Source organism: Centropristis striata, chromosome 16 (assembly GCF_030273125.1).
Source record: "Centropristis striata isolate RG_2023a ecotype Rhode Island chromosome 16, C.striata_1.0, whole genome shotgun sequence".
Lineage (NCBI taxonomy): Eukaryota > Metazoa > Chordata > Actinopteri > Perciformes > Serranidae > Centropristis > Centropristis striata.
The window spans coordinates 21,813,103-21,834,166 of record NC_081532.1 but is presented as its reverse complement, the minus strand read 5'-3'; the positions used below and the strand labels follow the sequence as shown (position 1 = coordinate 21,834,166).

General features: G+C 42.5%; 1 protein-coding gene across 1 annotated transcript; it reads right to left on the bottom strand.

The window, feature by feature from the left end:
* Nucleotides 1–4,534: 4,534 nt before the first annotated feature.
* exd1 (exonuclease 3'-5' domain containing 1) lies at nucleotides 4,535–9,660 on the bottom strand. Its single transcript, XM_059353364.1, has 11 exons — nucleotides 9,353–9,660; nucleotides 9,159–9,227; nucleotides 8,387–8,420; nucleotides 8,237–8,313; nucleotides 8,048–8,124; nucleotides 7,880–7,966; nucleotides 7,690–7,794; nucleotides 7,522–7,602; nucleotides 7,305–7,448; nucleotides 7,036–7,227; nucleotides 4,535–5,657 (listed from the first exon to the last, which is right to left on the bottom strand). The coding sequence occupies exons 1-11, from the start codon at nucleotides 9,480–9,482 to the stop codon at nucleotides 4,980–4,982; spliced, it is 1,674 nt and encodes a 557-aa protein (XP_059209347.1). The 5' UTR covers nucleotides 9,483–9,660; the 3' UTR covers nucleotides 4,535–4,979.
* Between the last annotated feature and the right edge of the window lie 11,404 nt (nucleotides 9,661–21,064).

The following is a 21,064-nucleotide window of genomic DNA, read 5'->3' as shown; positions in this document are numbered from 1 at the left end:
CAGTTTTTACTGAATATGGTTGCAGAAGATTAATCATGACATGCAGATTTTTGTCCAAAGTTATCATATTTACAACTATTTTAGTACCCTACTTTTATTTAAAAAATAAAAACACTATTTCCTAACATTACAAACTTAATGGTGGGCTCGCATCATTAGTTTGCATGCTTGTCACTGACACATGTCCGTGTTCATTGCACAAATCATTAACATCCCGCTTGTTTTTGTCATATTCTCCCCTGAATGAGAGTGCAGCAACTGAGCCCCGGGGACCGGGGCCATGCCAGTTACTCTGTGGTTGGTTAAGTGATGGCCAAAATGCTCAGAAGCATTCAGCTGCTCTTCTGATGTTAGGAAGACTTTCTGTGGTTCAATCCCGCTGTGTCCCGGGCCTCTACCCCGTGAGCTAAGATTATAGTTGAAAGGACAAACTTTATCTCTAGAGAGAGAAAGAGTGGGTGGATTAGAATATTTAGGTGGTTAATTTAGCCCTGGAGCACGTCATCCAAACTTCTCTCTCAGAGAAGAGAGAGGGATTATGAAAGAGTCAAAGTTCTATGTCAAAAACATGGAAATGTACACGCACAGCTGTGCTACAAATGACAAGGTAGTCCCGCCCTAAACATACCTTGCTTAATTGGCTTTTTTTACTTATGGGGACCATAATTTATAAAAAAGAACATCATACTGTAAAGAAGAAGACTTGAAAGTAGTAATTGAAACCATAAACTTATTTGAGAGCTGTAAATTGAGCTAGTAAATCAAGTGATAAGTATAATAATTTTCCTATAAATTCGAAAGGTGGAGTCGTCCCCTGCTGGCCATTAGAAGGAATGCAGGTTTAAGGCACTTCCACATTGGCTTTACTTTCCAGGCCCGAGGTTGCAGATTTGGCATAGCAGTGGTTTAAGCTTAAAAGCAGCTAATATTGCTCACTCTGACAATGCCAACTTAGTTTAGTGTGCTACCATGCTATCAGTTGAACTGTAACCGTAGATTTTCAAATCCTGTTCCCTTTTTACAAAGCACTGAATAGTCTTGGGCTGAGATATATCTCAGAGTTACCTGTTCGTTATGAAGCATCCAGACACCTTAAATCATCTGGGAAGGGTTTACGCAGTGTTCCCAGGATCAAACCAAGCAAGGTGAAGCTGCACTTAGTTCCTCTGCTCCTCACCTGTGGTACAAGCTTTCTGAATACCTGAAGTCTTTTAAAAATCCTTTTAATAGCTTCTTTTAATTGTTTTATCGTCTTCTCAACACTTTTAATATCTGTTGTATTTTTCATGTATTTTTATGCATCTGTGAAGCACTTTGAATTACCTTGTGTATCAATGATGCGATACAATTAATTTGCCCTGCCTTGAACAGAGGCTGAGGGAAACATCATGTTAATTTTGCTGGCAATTGGTAAAAACAAAACAAAATATTGGGCAAATTTAAGCTTTGACCCGAAGATGGTGCTAAAAAACTTAATGGGTCATGATTAATCCTCCTTGGGGGCATGAATGTCTGTTCTAAATGTCATGGCAATCCATCAAACAGTTGTTTGACTTTCTGAATCTGGAACAGAGTGATGGGCCAACAACCCAACCAACATTGCTATCTCAAAAGCCAATCTGCTAGCTTCACTAATAAAGTGTTCTGTGGTGTGCTTATGCATGCACAGCAAGACCAGCTGATAAATGACATTCCTAAAGCCAGCTCTCACTGCATCAAACACATTCTCATCTGCACCCTCACCTGTCACTCATCCTCTATCCCAGCTCTTCTATCCCAGCTGAAGGTCACAATATGGCTGGTTCCTTTGAAGAGGCCCTTAAGGTCCCGATGCTCCATGCTGCCTGAGTAAACATGGCGCAGCAGTTCATAAAGATGCTTATTGTGTGCCTCCATCTGTGTATGTGAGTGTTTGAATGAATGTGTGCATATATAGAGAGGTCTTTCCTGAGTTGGGTTTCCTGACTGCGGGGATACATACCGTTAGTAAGCCTGGCTAAAATATTGATGCTGTGTTTTGTTCTAATTTTTGCTGTACTTGAGAGGCCATCTGGCTAGGTCAGCCTTTCTCACGTTAAATATTAATTCTCCCATTGAATATGACCAGGGGAGAGTAAAAGAGGGTCATTTTGTAATGTGAGAGAAAGAAGGAGGGAGTGGTGGTAGGGGGTTGGGGTTGGGGGGCTTGAGCAGGATTCAACAATAGGTTTTTCCTAACAGATGGAAGATTGGCTGCAGGGATATAGTTCAGTGTCACAGTGGAACCTGATATCTGATTAGATTCCTCTCAGCTCACGAACACAAAGGGATTACATGTGGTTACATGAATAATGAAATTGAGATTATTTTGTTGACACGTGTCTAATTTGTTGTGCCACAGTTGTGAACTAATGGATACTGCCTATCTCTCTCTTTGTGCCGCATTACTCAGGTAAGACCGACGGATCAAGTTCTTCCAACAAGCCAATCAAAAAGGTCTCTTCTGGCCAGCTCTGCCACCTCAGGCTAAAAGCAACTATACGAGGCCGGTAATTAGCTGAGAAATGTCCATGTGGCGGGATTCAATCATGAGTACAAATTTAAAAAGCACACAAACAATCTCATTATTGACAGTGCAGTGGTCCAAACTGTGTGTTCAGCCTTTTCCACGCTTTCGGCATCAACAGAAATGCACCGTAATCTGATTGTGCACTTAAGTCTGCAACGATGAATTTTAATGACGTGCTTAGGGGTGCAAACCAGCGAACAACGTGGCAATCCTAACGAGGAACAGTTTAAAGGGAGTGGTTTTGGTAAATTATCCCTCTGTTTTTAATAATTAACAAAAGCCTATTAATTATGAACAAATCTGTAGCCTAACACTCAACCAGAGGAGGGATGGTTGCCTAGGAGCATGTTTTGAATACCTTGTCGCTCTGGTGTCAATGGTAACTGGAGCTCCTGCAGTATGACAGTAATATGGTGGAAAGTAAATAAGGCGGTGGTTGTTTTGGGTGCTGTCACAAGCCTTGGTGATCAATAATGCAGTCTGGCACGTGTCCGGGTGACTTTAATACTGCGTGGTTGAATAACAGCAAAGACGTTTTTTTTTGCAGGACAAACCTGTGTAACATTTTAAAGAGATAATCATAGTTTATGGGTAATCTATTTCCATTGCTCCTTGAGCAAACAGCAGGCCTCCACGTTCCCACTGCTCAGTCAAAACAATAATTGGCCTTCCACAGTTGAACGGCCATTTTCGGATGCTAAATCAACACAGCTGGACATCCTAAAGTTTGTGTTTATGTCTGTGCACTACCTTTCCGATTTGAGCCTAAAAATAGCACGGCAGCATCCTGCTGTGATGCTGAAGGTGCAGTCATCTTTCCCCTGTGAAGGACACAACACTGTCTGAAGTTTGGAAGCGGGGGGGGGGGGGGGGGGGGGGGGGGGGGGGAGTAAGGGGAGTGAGGGGAGGAAGCGGTGACTACCGTGTGACAAGCGCCCTGTTCCTTCCTCACAGGCCTGAGAAACAGGAAGTGCTGCACATAAGGCATTATTGTGACGGAGAGGAAATGCAAGGTCCTCTAAAATAAGAGCCCCAATCTGGTTGTCAATGACAGGAGCCTGTCCTCCACGGCCCCACAGAGACCAACCCCCACTCCACAACTCCACCGTTTAGTGACGCAGATATATAAAACAATCTTCCATTCTGTAGACTTTGTATACTTTCATTGCAAACTGGTATTGGTTTATCAATTTTTAAGCTTGTATCTGTTTTGCACTCAAAGTTGTGGGAACGTATTACTCTTCTGGATGATTTGAGTGCAGCTGCTCAAAGATAACGTCAAGTGAATTCAGCTTTAAGAACGTGTGTTAAAGCTTTTGTTCCCTGCTCAATCCACCCACATACAGATTGAGCAACAACAGCATTTCAAAGGGTTCAGGCAGGCATATGGGAAGGATCCATCCTGCTTGTGTTTAGCAGAAGCTGAGGAGGAGCCAGTTGCTAAGACAGATGCAAGGCTTTGTGCCGGGCTGCCTCCCAGTTAATTAAAATCCTACTTTATCTGTTTCACGCTTTCAATTAGAAAGCTCTGGAAGGGACCCAAGCCTCTGCGTGTAGATAACCATAGCAATAAAATGTGATTAATACGGGGGGCCCCATTTGCACTGCAGCAATGCCCTGCTGTTGGGTCCAGTGCCTGGTTTTGATCCTGTGCACCAACATCTGATGATTCAGGCAAAAATGACTGTGGATTGTCTCTCAGCAAAGTCTGCAAGATCTGCTTTTGTAGAACATGGCAGGTGCCGGGCCACCTGTGATCACATACATCTGAACTGCAGCAATAACTGAGGCTGCAGAGAGTCAGTATCACTGTTCAGCCTGTGCCAAGCTTAATGGTTTCCTTTAGTCATCTGTAATCAAAAGAAGTGTCAGCTAGTAATGTTTTTGCTCTATTAACAGTAGATCCATCAATGTCTGTTGCTGCTTTTCACAATCAATTAACTGCAACACAGAAGCCAAGCTGTACAGCAATAAATCACACTCAGCTCAGCTCACAATTTGGTTTATTGGACATGTGGAGCTGTTTTTGGTTGTAGTTTTGTTACAACAGCCAAGGCTATTACTTCTTGTCACTCTCTTAATGATAAACATAAATCAGCATAAACACTTGAATCTTTTGAATATCATACAGATTATCTAAATGTTACAGATAAGAGTGCAATCAATTATCACTCAATCAAAATATTAAGAAGGATTTAGCTGTTAAAGACAGGCAAATGATTTGCCAAACAAAATACAGATATTATTCAAGTGAACTGGCATGCAACATCCAAACAACTGAATCTTTTTTTCTCTAAAGACTTTTCACAAATGCCTGGTTATCAAACAAACCTCGACACAAAACATAATATTTACTGCCATCTACTGGTCACTTTAAGGAACTACAAACAATTGACCAATGCAACTCCTTATATGGCTTTTAACACTTTCTTCAATATCTGAAAGACCTGAATGACTGCATGAGTGAAGATGACTCAGTTGTCGATGTAAAAGGTTCTCCTGTGTCCTTTGGCAGGTCATCTGCACCGGGGCCAGGCTGGGGCAATACTTCTTGGGCAAGTGTGTGGCTGTGACACGAAGGAGACGTCCAAATCCTACCTGGAGTCATCATGACCCCCATGCACTCTCTGGGTATCTGATCTTGTGATATTTGGAGAAGGAAGCCTCTTCCTATGGCAGATAAGGCACGGATGGATGACTGCTCTTTCCCAACGGGCCTTCCTCTACCCATTGTGTCCATCAGTGCATCTGCGCGCCCTCTGCCTACACCCTGAGACAAGGGACTACTAACAGACATTTGTCTCCTGAGGTCTGATACAGTGGCTGCTGTTGGGTCAGGGGAGACATGGGCATCCACTGACAAAACACTGTTTGGGGGCTTGTGAAGGACAGTGTCAACTTGTGATTCCAAAGTTGTTGGTTCAGAGGAATCTGCTTGGTTGTGCTCCTCTGCTGCAGGAGACGTCTGGGCTGGAGACTGACTGCGGGGGTTGAAGCGAGCCAGCAGACCTTGCTCTGTGACGGGGTAGTGGTCGACAGCCCACTCCTGCCGCTCGCGATGCATTTGCTCGAGCTGCCGGAGCTCTCTGGGCAACTCTAACACACTCTCCTGAGGACACAGACAGGTAGACAGTTTATAGAGCAGTGACAGTTCTTTAAGGGCAGGGTCACATTTCTATCAAGTCTGTCTTAAAACAATTAAAAACTGTTTTTTCTTTGCTTTACACCTTCCTAACACAATTTCAATGTAAGCAATGGGAGACAAGATCCACATTCCTCATTCACTGAAAAAAATCCTAAAAGTTCAGCTGAAGCTTATGAAACACTTAAGCAGTCAAATCAACTAGGTTTCTGTCAAAGACACAGTTTTCATCACATTTCCAACTAGGTTAATAACAAAACACTGTCAAGGGAAACACAAATAGTTTTTTGTTTGTTTTTTACTAACAAAAAACCCCCCAATTTGAAGCAGGTTAAAGGCTTCTCAATACTGTGACAGAAAGAAGACATCTGCACAACTTCACAGAAATGTAGCTGTTGCAGTCTGCTGTGACTTGTGAATATATTATGAAACTAAACTAGAAATACTGCTTCATGGTAGCATTCTTCCCTAAGATGTTTAGTGAAGACTTAAATAAGTGTTTGTTTGTTTTTTGCTAAATTTAATTTACAGAGGACTAATATAGATCTTTGCAGATGCTTGTGGTGTACTACCAGAGGATCAGGCTAAAACCCAAAATTGCAGCCATGACGAGGCAATGCTTCAACTGTGCATTTTGCTGCAAAAAACTACAAATTCAAAGAATTGGATGCTTCAAACACATTTTCAACCTGGCAGCACAGAAGATCTACACACGGTTTCAAGGTGGACACCCAAGATTCAGTGTCCGACCAGGTGTGAAATATGATCACAATCTCCCTTTTATAACTGGTGTTTAATAATGGCCATAAAAATGCTTTTGCAGAACATTATGTCATCACAGTGAAGGAAACCTTTTGGATAGAAAATGTTTTGTGAAATTTTGTCATAATCAGAATATGAATCTGAGAGTTGGGGCCAAAAACCTTGTTTTGTGAGGTCCCTGACCCTTGACAGCCGATCAGGTAGATGTATATGTAGTAACAGAGAACAAACCTCAAACACATCCCCCTGATTCATTGCCTTCCCCTCTGACTCTGACCTCTGACCCCTTTTCAACAGTCATCCTTCCATCCAGTACCTCGATCCTTCCCTCCTACATCTGCTTGACTCGCTGCACACATTTAACTTTTCTGAACTAGTGTGGTGTTTGTTAGTGAATGAACAGATAGTCTTCTGATTGATCTGTTACACTGCTCTGCTTCTGTTAGATACAGAAATGCAATTTTGCTTTAACTTGATCGGTCACAGAGTAAACACAATGGGCAAGCAAAGCCACATTTGCCAGATTTTTCAATCCATGGCAGACTGTATGGCTCTGAAATGTGCTCATTTGTGAATTACTCACCATGCTGACATGCTCCAATTCGCCAGGTTCGTACTGGCTGTTGTTGAGGTATGAATCCACTAGTGACATATAGTCTGTCATGATTTTATCCAGCAGCACCAGTCTGAGAGGCTGAAGGTGGATCACCGACAGTGCCATCACCTTCAGCAGGGGGACAGGACAGGGCCGCTTGTACCACATCTCCCTTTCTTCCTGTAAAGACACGCACAAGAGATTACAGAATACATACAGAGATAAATAATTTGCAATGAGGCTGTGTGCTGTTGTACCTTGGTGAGCTGCGACTTCATCTGAAGGGATAAGAGCTGGGAGGAGGGCACCTTTAGATGGAGACTCACCACCTCCTGCAGAGTACTGACTCTGTCAGGAAGGAGGCCTCCTGTCTCTGAGTAGAAGCACATGACATCTGCCACCTAAACACACAAACAGGAAGTAAGTAACCTCATCTAAACATGCAGGAAAAAGTAGGCCATATTGCACTTGTACCTGCGTATCAAAGACGTTTGTTAGCTTCACTCCAAACTGAGCGATCAGACATCCAGCAATGGCTCTGCAGTCATGAATGACCTGTTCAAAATGTACAACATAGAGGTTATGGTAATATTAATCACTGTGATGGAATTATATTTCTGTTATGTCTGTTTACATGCTAACCTTCAGTATGTGCTTATTTTCCAGGATCATGGAAAGGCCATTCTTAAAGGCTCGAGCTCCGAGTAACAGGATATCGAACAGGTATACTTTGCTTTTAGTGGCAATCTGCATGAATGAAGACTAGTTTAGACCAGTAATTTTCTTTCTTTTTTTTTTTTTAAGGAAAATAACGGAGTGCAGAACTTCTTACCTGCAGCCAACACAGTCTCCCGTGCTTAAATACCTCAACTCCATCCGCTCCCACACCGATCACATGCTGCTTCTTGATGTGCATCACCTGACAGATAGGAAGTTTTTAATCTCTCTCACATATTTCCATACTGAAAAAATAATGTAATGCCACAGAAAAGGACCTTACAGCAGACCCAAACTTCTCATGGAACTCATCTATGACTACAAAGTTGATATACTCCTCTTCATCTTCATCATCATAATCTGTAAAAAGGGATTCTCTCAATACTGCTTTATCTATTAATTTGGAAGATTTTAACATGGAAGTATACTGGATTTTGATTATGAATAAAGCATGAACGAAAACATTACTCACCCAGTGCAATTGTCTTCCTGTATGGCTGAAATTTTTCCACGTTCAAATGCTCTTCAAGTCTATGGTCATGAATATGACTGTGCAAAACATTGTATTTTGTAGTTAAAAGCAAAGTCAGTTTGTTATCTATGGTGCTTGTTGATTACTTACCCTTTGCCTGTGTTCTCGTCATTGGTAAATTCCACTGTGAATAAATCATACAAATATCAGATTGTCACCCTGTTAAAATAATCGTCTAACTCATTTTTTCAAGTTTTGCAGGAAACACAAAAAACTTCACCAGAAGTGTAACATATGACATTTACAGATAATTTCACTCAAAAAGGATGTGACAAATGATGGCTATTGGCATAGTAATAACACTGTGTGTAAATTATGTAACTTAAGAGAAATAAATGACATGCCTTTGTGACTTAAGCAAGATATGGTAAGACTTTATTTTGAAGGTGTCTACATAACAGTCACACAAGCCTGTCAGAAACATGACATGACAAGTATCATGAGCATTAATGTTACTTGGAAGTGTCATTAATGTTCATGACACATCCCAATGCATGTTTATGACACGCTCATGTCACTCTTTTGTAGACACCTTCAAAATAAAGTGTTACCATATCTTGCTTAAGTCACAAAGCATGTTCTAAAAATTCCCAAACTCACATTTTATTTTGATTTAGGCATAATAAATCTGCCACACACTTGACATAGGCCATTATCTTAAAGGGGTAAAATCACATGATCTGATCAACTGGGGGTGAGGGCGATTTTACCATAGGTGGCCGGCGTCATGAGGAGATGATTTAGGCAAAAAAAAAACAATTTTGACAAAAAATGACTAAGGCGATTATTTTAACAGTGTGACGAGATGTAAACATTTTTTAAAGAAAACCTTAATTTTTCTGATTATCTTAAGTAAACTTACCATTCAGAACCTCATGCCCGAAAAACATTTTGGAGCCAGGAAATTTACAGCCATTACTGCCACTGACAACTGAAACAATATACACAAGTTAATATAGGGCTAACTTACTTTAGATACAAAAAGTGAGATGTTTTAGCCCACAGGTAGAAAATGCATTCAGACGATACAAATAAACGATTGACAATGTTTCTAACCGTCTGCAAGAATCAGCGTTTTGTTGGGATTTATACGTTGGATGACTCCGAGGTAAGATGTAGTCTTGAGGGTCAGTTTAACGCGTTTTCCCTTGAGGATACTCAGAAACTGGGTGTCCTCCACAACCATTTTGAAGTCATATAAAGTTTTAAGCAATATTAAACCGTAAAGCTGCTTGTTTAGAAATGTCAGGCAACGCCTTTTGCAGTAGCCACAGCAACAACTTGCTAGCTAGTTAGCTACCAGCCGTCGATCACAGAGCTCTGATGTTACATTCACGAAGCGCACGGTTCTTCTGCCGTTATTTACAAGGTCAATGTTGCGTTCAATAACATCATGTTAATTTTATCATCGAGCTTCTCATCCCTACTTAACCCCCAAAGTGTGTTAACAAGGTAATATCGTCACCCTGTTAAAATAATCGCCTAACTCATTTTTTCAAGTTTTGCAGGAAACACAAAAAACTTCACCAAAAGTGTAACATATGACATTTATTGATCATTTCACTCAAAAAGGATGTAACAAAGGATGGCTATTGGCATAGTAATAACACTGTGTGTAGATTATGTAACTTTAAGAGAAGTAATTGACTTAGGCAATTTTTAGAACATGCATTTGTGACTTAAGCAAGATATGGTAACACTTTATTTTGAAGGTGTCTACATAACAGTCACACAAGCCTGTCAGAAACATGACATGACAATCATCATGAGCATTAATTTTACTTCAAAGTGTCATTGATGTTCATGACACATCCTATGTCATGTTTATGACATGCTCATGTCACTCTTATGTAGACACCTTCAAAATAAAGTGTTACCATATCTTGCTTAAGTCACAAAGGCATGTTCAAAAAAATTGCCTAAGTCACATTTTATTTTTGACTTAGGCATAATAAATCTGCTTAAGTCACACACTTGACATAGGCCATTATCTTAAAGGGGTAAAATCACATGATTTAATCAACTGAGGATATAGGCGATTTTACCATAGGTAGGAGATGATTTACGCAAAAAAACAACAACAACAATTTGGACAAAAAATGACTTAGCCGATTATTTTCAGTGTGACGAGACTGTTATTAAATCCACAATTGACTTTTTTCTTTCAGTAACCATTTAGTCAACTTGGTGCGATTGGTGTTTAGTGGTTTGGTCTCATAGCTTTGACCCTTTCACACAGTTTTTTTCACTTAATGACAGTTTATTTGAAAGTCTTGTTCAGTGTTTGGTTGGACTAATAGACACTCCAAGGAGTCGCTGTTCATTTTTATTAGGTAAGTAAGGTACATTTTGTTTGCAAGCCAAAACTAACATCCCAGTTAATGCTCCAGTTAATACTAACATGAATTAGCAGCGACTTTGCTCAGTCAGGTTGCCAGTGTAGAGAGGCGTGTAGTCAGTGTCATCAGAGCCCTCTCGCTCCTCCACAGTCCAAATATGGTCTGCTCCCCATATTGGAAACAAGATGGCGACACAAGATGGCGACACAAAATGGCGACGAGTGAAATGCTGAACTCAATGCCTAAAGCGGCAGTCCACAAAGTGGTGGGTGAGGTCACAGGCCCTACGTTCATTATTTATACAGTCTATGCTAAAGATGCATGAGGTGTAGAGATACATTTATAAAGTTTAGAAACCATCCCACATGTTTGTCTTTGTGCAGTAAATATTTTATGCAGTGGATGTGTCAGGAGTGGTTATCCCTATGGGACACTATGCCTTCATGGCGGATCTCAGTTGTAAATAAAAGAAAAATGATCTGCCAGGCAATCATATTTGATATATGACTTTTTTTTTTCTTCCATCCAGGCATACTATTGGACAGACAGAAGTTTGTAGTTTTCTTACGGATCCAACATGGCTACAGCAGACGCCAAGCTCTCTTTAGATCTAGCTGTAGACAGTGTTCTAGATAGTTTAGAGCCAAAGTTTATTTTAAAAGAAGAACAACGTTTGACTTTACACTCCTTTATCACCACCAAAAAGGATGTTTTAGCCTTGCTTCCGACAGGATTTGGCAAAACCCTAATCTACCAACTAGCCCCGCTACCGCTCACTGCTGTAACGCCGGTGATCTCCCATGCGAGCCGGGGGACAGCGGAGCCGCCGAGAGACCCGCAGCAGCTTGTCTATTGCCCATAAAATCAGTGGATGTGTGTGGCTGAATGACATGAGGGGGGAATAAGGCGTAAAAATAAATAATCTTGCAGAAAGCGTGAACTGGAGAAGCAAAGCAGCAAAACTCTCTCTCTCTCTCTCTCTCTCTCTCTCTCTCACTCTCACTCTCTCTCACACACACACACACACACACACACACACACACACTCACTGAGACACACTGTGAGCTGAAACTACAGAGCAGCCAGAGCCAGAACATGCTGCAGAAAAACGTTGCAGAAGCAGAATTGAGCATTTTAGTCCCAAAGTAGAGATGGGCTAGTCTAGCTATGTAAACATCAGTCGTCTTTTTGCTCGATTCTTCCTCGAATTTCTGTCGCTCTACATATGTCATCTGGTATAACTGATACGATTGGCTAAGAGCTATGTACAGACGCTCATGATAGACATTCGTAGCGCCCAATAAACGGCTCTGGAGGATCGTAAACCACGCCTCCTCTACGGAAAAATTGGCATTAGCCAGGCTACTATTCTATGTTAAAAAGCCAATAGGAATGTTTAGGTGAGTAGAGAAGGTGAGAAGGCAAATTAGTCACATGTTCAGTTGTGATCGTCGGACATGGACTTAGTTTGAATCCATCCATCCTTCTTTGTTTGTCTTTTGACATCATTGGTTGTGAGTTTTTTTCAGTTGTAAGAATGTTTCATGTATGTGATTTTTTGGTAATAATTGTCTGTATATGGTAAATGGACTGCACTATTATTATTATTTTATCCAAAGTGCTTTACATTATTATTGCGCTCATTCACCCGTTCACACACATATTCATACTGGTGGCAGAGGCTATCCTATCTTGCCCACGGATACTACTACGGAACTGACATTCCGGTCAATAGGTGACCACTCTACCAACTAAGCCACAGTTTTGATCATTGCCTTACATATATTTTGTTTGTATTTCTATTTTTTTTCATTTAAGATCACTGGTCAATAAAGAAGATGATATATCTGTCAACGAGTTGATCTGTCTGCTTAGCTGTGGTCAGTTCTTCAGTGAGAGCAGAACAGTTAAAAAAACAACAACAGATCAATCTACGGCAAACAGAATTAAAGGTGGATTCAAACGTCAGCTTTGCTACATAATGAAGATGTCTCAGCCAAGAGATGATAGGGCCATGTCAAAATATTCGAAGTGCTCCAAGAAGTCATCCTCTAGCATGGCAGCAGTCAATGCATGGGCTAAAGCAGAGGCAACACGTGCAAGAGCAGAATACGCTCAAAAGGAAATTGAAATGAGAGTAAAACAAGCGGAGCTCAAAGTGGAGGAAATGCAACACTGCCAGCCATTCATCAGCAGCGTGATGCAGAGGCCACCATCGCAGATGTCCACATATACAAGGCTGCAGCAAGCAAAATAGAAGAAGACCGCATGAGTGGTGAGCTCTCTCACACCATCCAACCCGCAGAATGCACTAGTGGATATGTAAATTACCAACTTTTTAAAAATGACAAATTCACTCCACATTCAAGCTGCATTAGATGTCAGAGCGCCACGTTTTTCCAACTCAAGCACGAAGTTGACATGTCCGACCCTGGTCTTGGACCCCATGTCTCATCGCTTCACAAGAACGAAGGTAGTGATGGTTTCTCCCAGCAACCACAACGCCTTTCAGTGCATCAACAAATCCCATGCTCTAGACCTCAGATTCCCTCACATGAGAAGTTAAACATATCTGGATCTCACTAGATTTTTAGCCAGATGTGAGTTGCTCAATGGTGGACTCACAAGGTTCAGTGACACCCCAGGTGACTACTGGGCATGGAAATCCTCATTTGAAAATGTCATCCAAGGTCTACACTTAATGGGTAATGAAGAGCCCGACTTGTTGATGAAGTGGTTAGGCAATGAATCCTCACTTCATGCCCGTTTTGAGGTCACAGCACCAGAGATGGCACCACTACACCACCACACAGCCAACAGCAGCATAAACCTCAGTATTGAGGAATATGAGGTGAGGCGCGCGCTGCGGGCTGTCAACCCGAGGAAGGCTACTGGTCCTGATGGCGTCCCTGGACGCGTGCTGAAGGACTGTGCTAATCAGCTGGCTGGAATCTTTACAAAGATCTTCAACCAGTCTCTGGCACAGTCCACTGTCCCACCATGCCTGAAGTCCTCAACTATAGTCCCCCTACCCAAGAAACCCCACATGTCTGGACTCAACGACTACCGGCCAGTGGCACTCACGCCAGTGGTGATGAAATGCTTTGAGAAACTGGTCCGTAGTCACATCACAGCAGCCCTGCCCTGCAGCCTTGACCCCCACCAGTTTGTCTACAGAGAGAATCGATCCACGGAGGACGCTATAGCCATAGCACTCCACACGGCATTATCCCATCTGGAGCAGCAGGGGAGCTATGTGCGAATGCTCTTTGTGGATTATAGCTCTGCATTCAACACCATCCTCCCTCACAAACTGGTGGTCAAGCTGGGGGACCTGGGGCTGCCACACTACACCTGCATGTGGATCTATAGCTTTCTCTCAGATCGCAGACAGAGGATTAGAGTAGGCCACCATACATCCACGGCCCTAAGCCTCAGTACCGGCTCCCCCCAGGGCTGTGTGCTGAGTCCCTTACTCTGTTCCCTCTACACAGACGACTGCTCCCCTGCCCATCACAGTAACACCATGGTGAAGTTCGCGGACGACACCACAGTGGTGGGGCTCATCTCCAGAGGGGGAGACGAGGCTGCCTACAGAGATGAGGTGGGGCAGCTGTCAACATGGTGCAAGGCTAACAACCTGCTCCTCAACACCTCAAAGACCAAAGAACTCATCATAGACTTCAGGAGAAAGAAAACAGAGATCACACCATTATTCATCAACGGGGACTGTGTGGAGAGGGTTGCAGACTTCCACTTTCTTGGAGTCCACATAGAAGACAGCCTATCCTGGAGCGTGAACACCTCTGAGCTGTTGAAAAAGGCCCAGCAGAGGCTGTACTTTCTGAGAATACTCAGGAGGAATAACATCACACAAAGTCTGCTGGTGTCCTTTTACCGTGCCTCCATCGAGAGCATCCTCACATACTGCATGGGCATATGGTACTCCAGCTGCACAGCGGCTCAGAGAAAAGCGCTCCAGAGGGTCATCAACACCGCCCAAAAGACTGTCGGCTGCCCTCTCCCCACACTGGAAGAACTACACAGTTCCCGCTGCCTCAAAAAAGCCCAGAACATTATTAAGGACACACACCATCCCGGTCACTCACTGTTTGAACTGTTGCCCTCAGGCAGAAGGTACAGATCACTCAACACAAGGACTAACAGACTCAAACACAGCTTTTATCCAACTGCAATAACCACCCTCAATACTGAAAAAAACCCGATAATTTTGGCACTGCATTCACATTGATGGCTCAACACATTTGAGATATGTTCTGTACTGTTGTTGTCTTGACTGTGTGTTCATGCTGTTTGTTTGTTGTTGTTTTTTTCCTGTGCGACTATGCATGTATGTCTGGGTGTGTTTATGTGTTTGTCTAAACTGGGTATTTTGAATTGTACATATTTTTTTTCTTTTTATATTTATATTTTTAGAGACTCTTAAATGTTGCACTTACTGGAGAGCACTTTGAATTTCGTTGTACATGTGACAATGACAAATAAAGACCTATTCTAAAACGCCTCAGATCGGTCCACATCAGCAACCCCGTCATTGGTTTGGGGAAAGTGTGCGAGAGGCTCTCCTGAGGCTTTTGAAAATGCTTTGTTTGAAAGGCTAGAATGTTTTCCCAGAATTTCGAACAAAGACCCTCAACTGCTATGTGATCTTGGGGACCTTCTTTTAGAGATAGATTCTGCCAAGAGTCAAGGCCACATACCAGGGTTACTGTACCTTGACCCTGCAGGTGGAATCCACCCCATTTGGCCTGCAGGAGAAATGGATGACACATGAAAAAAGTATAAAAATGAATATTCTGTGTAATTTCCTCCATTCTCTGTCTTTGCCACCTTCATCAGAAATTAGGCCAGAATGAGAAATGACCCCAGTTTCAGGTCTTCTGTTCCCCCATCTGTTACATCCTCGAAAGTGGATAGATACCAAGGAAGGCATGACAGAACAAGAACACCCACTTCAGTTAACTGTATGGAAGTATCCAAACCCATATATTCTCAAGACTTGTGCGGGAGTGTCTGAGGTGACTGGGAGAAGAGCAAACTATTTCATTTTGGAATCAGCTGATGGCCAATTCATTCTGTCCTTGCCCACACTTATTGAGCGTGACATGCTCCCAGAAAACCAAAATGAGATCCTGACCCCTAAGGCCACTCATTACCATCCTCACCTCAAGAACACTGCTGCAGAGATCCCAGAGCTTGACCCCCTGGCAGATACTACTGCTACTTGGGAGAGATGTTATTAAGGCCCACAAGGTGCTTGATCATGGAAACGAGCCTCCAAATGCTCCATTTGCACATTTGAGGTTAGCTCTGGGGTGGGTAAGTGTCAGTGACATTTGTCTTGGTGGGGCTCACAAACCTGGGCATGTAAATGTTCTCAAGACAAACATACCAGACAATAGGCGACCAAGCTACTTTTTCCCATGCTGTAACAGCATTCAGGTAAAAGAAAGCTTCAGTTCTCAATCTTGTAACAAGACCAAGTCTTCTACTTCTGGCCCCGGACACAGGCTAACTAAGATTGACACCATGGGATAAACAACCCTCCAATCCACAAGTGCAGATTAAAAACTTGTATACTCAGCACCATGATGTCCTTCTTACTGGCCCCAACCTCAACAACAGCCTGCTTGGTGTACTCCTACGGTTCCACGAGGAACAAGTGACAGTCACTGCTGATATCAAGCAGATGTTTCATTGTATCTTGATACGAGAAGATCGCAGGAACTTCTTGCGCTTCCGTTGGCACCGGAACAATGACATGGAAGAACCCATAGTAGAATATGGTATGACTCTTCATGTTTTCGGTAACAGCCCATCACCCGCTGTGGCAATTTATGGGCTCAGGAAGGCATTTCAAGATCAAGAGTACGACAAGACATTTTTTGGAACAACATTTCTATGTCGATCATGGCCTTATCTCATTTGCATCTGATGGAGAGGCTGTTGTCAAGAAAGCCCAAGAGACGCTGGCAGCGTCCAATTTAAAGTTGCACAAGATCGCTTCTAACAGCATCAGTGTCATGAAGGCATTTCCCAAGGAGGAGCTTGCAAAAGGTTTAAAGGATCTTGACCTTGGAGCAGACTTGCCACCCATGCAATAAAGTCTGGGGATAAACTGGGATGTTTCCACAGACCAGTTCACTTTCAAGGTGTCTGCCATGGAAAAGCCTTCCACTCGCAGAGGTGCTTTTAGCATTCAAGGGAGGGCTTTGCTAAGAGAACTTACTAATGAGACCTGCAAATGGGACGATCCACTCCCCGAAACAAAGCTTAAAGTGTGGCATCAGTGGAAAGATCTGGAACATGTCAGGATCCCAAGAACATACACTTCCATCTCCCTCAACAGCTCCACAGACATGGAGATTTGCATATTCTGTGACGCCTCGACTCAAGCCATAGCAGCTGTGGCCTACATGAAAGTTACTGATGCAGAGGGCAAGAGTGAACTTAGATTTGTGTTTGGAAAAGCCAAGGTCGCACTGTTGTGCTGCTGTGCTAGCTGTGGAAATTGCAGACATGCTCGCAGATTAAATGTATGACCAGTTTCATTCAGTGCAGTTCTTTACTGACAGTAAAGTTTTCCTCGGTTACATACGCAACGAATCCAGAAGGTTCTACGTCTATGTAAGTAATCACGTGCAGAAAATCAGAAAGTCATCCCAACCAGAACAGTGGTACTATGTTCCTACAAACAACAACCTGGCTGACCATGCGTCACGGTCAATTCCAGAAAACACCTTGATATCCAGCATGTGGCTTAAAAGGCCAGATTTTAGTCTTTGCAAGCATTCAAGCAGGGAAAGAGATCCCTAAGCAGAACCAGCTCAGAGGGTTTTCTCCTTACCTGGATGAGGCAGGTTGCCTCAAAGTGGGAGGTCGTTTGTCACACCTTGCAAGCGATAAAAGAAACCCATTCATTATCCCTCGCCATCACCATGTAACAACCTCCTAATACGACACTACCACCAGCAAGTCAAGCATCAGGGACGTCACTTCACAGAAGGTGCAGTGAGGTCAGCTGGCTTATGGATCATCGGTGGAAAGCAGTGCATCAGCGCCATAATCCACAGCTGTGTGACCTGCCGCAAGCTCAGATGGAGGACAGAGACACAAAAGATGGCCGATCTACCCACAGGTAAGTCTAAGTACCGACCCCCTATTCTCTTATGTTGGAGTGGATGTATTTTGGCCATGGACAGTCACCTCTCTATGAACTCGGGGAGGCTGTGCCAACAGCAAACGCTGGGCAGTCATCTTCACCTGTATGAGTGTCATTGAAGTGATTGGGTCGATGGAGTCTTCAAGTTTCATAAATGCGCTCTGTCGTATCCTCTCAATCCGCGGTCCAGTAAAGTTGAGGTCTGAGTGTGGGACCAACTTCTTGGGCGCATGCAAAGAGCTTGACATTGATTCAAAGCACTGCAACAACTAGACAATACAAGAGTTCTTAAGTGACAACGGATGCACTTGGGTGTTTAACCCACCCCATGCCTCGCACATGGGAGGTAGCTAGGAACGCATGATTGGTGTGACAAGACGGATAATTGACTCAATGCTCAGGAGCATTACACCCTGACAGCTAACCCATGAAGCGTTAGCCACCTTCTTGGCAGAGGTTACGCCAATTGTCAACTCACCACCTCTCATCCCATTATCCACCGACCCAAGCTTTACTCTCATCCCGACACTCTTAACCCAGAAAGTAGGAGTTCCCTCCATACCTCCTGGTGACTTCAATGAAAGTGACATGTACAAACGCCAGTGGAGACAGGTGCAACATCTCTCCGATGTCTTCTGGCACCGCTGTAAGAACCAGTATCTCTCTACCCTTCAAGGCCGCAGGATTTGGCATTCTGAGAGACCAAATCTGCGAGAGGGAGATCTCGTATTGTTGATGGACAGCAATGTAAAGCCCATGGCATAGTGGTCAAAACCTTGCTGAGCCTCAATGGAAAGGTGAGGAAAGTTAAGACCGCCACTAGAGGTACATGCAAGATATTCTTGAGTCCTATCACAGACACTGTACTCCTCTTGCCAAACTCTGATAAAAGAGGGCAATGGACAGAAAATGTAATTGTGACATCTTACAGATGTCAGATGGGGAGTGTGCTGTCAGCCTCTTTTATATGTTTTTGTTCAGTTGAGATCGTCAGAGATGGACGTATTTTGAATCTGTATCCATCCTTCTTTGTTTGTCTTTGGACATCATTGTTTGTGAGTATTTTTTAGTTACAAGAATGTTTCAAGATGTATGTGATTATTTTGGTAGTATTTGGCTGTGTATAAATAAAATATAAATATAAATATATTTTGTTTATATTTTTTTATTTTTGTAGTTTTATTCGATTGGCATTGAAGATCACTGGTCAATAAAGAAGACTATACTTCTGTCTTTAGTCAACGAGTCTGCTTAGTTGTCAGTTCTTTAGAGCAGTTTTGAGAGCAGAAGAATTATATATTCTATATAATTATATATATATATATACTCTTCTAAAGTGTTTTTAGGCTTTTGTGGACAAATTTCACTTTGACCATTTTTTGACATTATTGACATTTATCAGGAGGGCTCACAGAAGGATTTGAGAAGCAGACTCGGAGACAAGGTGGAGGTTCAAAAGTTTACTAGAAAACTCTAAACTCGCTGTACAAAACGAACTGGCGACAAACAAAGGGAGCACAGAGACTAAATACAGAGGGAAAGGGGAGGGGAAACACATCAGGCACAGGTGAAACACATTGAAGAAGGCAAGTAATCAGGGAGCAGGGATGACACAAAGGGCAACGCGGAGACCTGAAAGACAACACAGATGAGACATGAGAACTGAAAACATGGCTTCGTCTCATGTCCTTTATTTCGCATCCCTGCTTCCCTCACTTGCGTCATTTCCTTGCGTCTTAGTCCCGGAAACGAAGCAAGGAGAGAGGAAATGATTTAAGGGACATGAGACGCAGCCCATGATTTATCAAGACATGACTCATATGGTGTTTTTTTTCTTCAGTCTTTTGACATACTATAACATGATGTTTTTAAAATACTTTTGGACATACTGTAGTATTTCCATGATCCACATACTAGTCTCAAGCTTTTTTTTGGCATTTTGGACAAACTTAACTTTGACTTTTCGACATACTATACTATGACTTTTTTCCCCCTTTTTTGGACAAACTTTATTATGATGGTTTTCAAAAAGGTTTTTACATATTTTTTTTGACATACCATACTTTCACCATGATCTATGTACTATTTTGAAGCGTTTTTAGGCATTTTTTTTTTTTACTTTTTCAACATACTATATTATGGAATTTTTCTCAATTATGTGGTTACATAATATCTTTTTTCAATATCTTTTGAAATAAAAACAAAAACAATTGTTTTTAAAGAAGAGGTATTCTTTTGTACAAGTAATTCAGTAGAAGCATCACTACACTGTCAAGGGTAAACTCAGTTTCCTTGAGCAGCAGTAAGCCCTGCCTCATTTATCCTGTGAGCTGCCAGGATTCAAGGACTCTCAGTGAAACAGAACATGCAGAAAAATGTAAATACACAGGTCAGCTGCGGGAGTTTACAAATTGCTGGGTGAGTTCCTGAATAATGCTTGTCATCCAGAATGAAACGGCTCAGAGGTGCGTTGACTCTGGCAGTACCTTGCAGGGAAACCGGGTCTTGCAGCACGTTCTGTTTTGGTTGCAGTGAGGTCCATCTCTCCCCCAGCTCTTGTGGGGCTGATGATTAGAAGATTTCCTGCATTGCTGTGGTTGTCCGTCTCTGCTGCACTAAGCAGCCCATGCAGATAAACTCAAAAGATTAATGACCCTCACTGATCCCATGGAGCTGAGTTCTTCTTTTCCAAATGCTGCTCAGTGTAGTCTGTAGTGTGGAACAACAACAGCAACTGGCAGAGCTTATACAGTACCGTCAACACAGCAATGTAGCACTAACATCTGAGTGAGTTATTTTTTCATCTATATGCTGCAGCAGATAAACCACCAGTCTGTATGCTCCTAGGTGGTCAGCTGATAGCTAAAAATATCCACCAGGGGACGCTCACAGCCCAACTGTTGAGCTACTTGCAGTCAGTCTGGTATTTTCTCTCCTGAATTGAGTTTGTGTCTTAGAAAGATACTAGACATTTTTCAGTCTGATAAAAACTAGAAAAATAAAGGCAGCCATACATTTTCATCCATATCATAAAGTGTGTGCATGTGACCATTTATCAATGCCCTGTGTTGCCCTTTGGCCAGAAAATGTGAGTCTATTCTATTAAAATATGATATTCTTAACCTTTACAATATAAAGTGCAAATTAAAATAATACTATGGAGCTGATGCATGCAGATAAGCCCAACCCAAAACTATCATATTGAACATTTGACACCCGTATGACAATTTATTCAAAGATTATGAA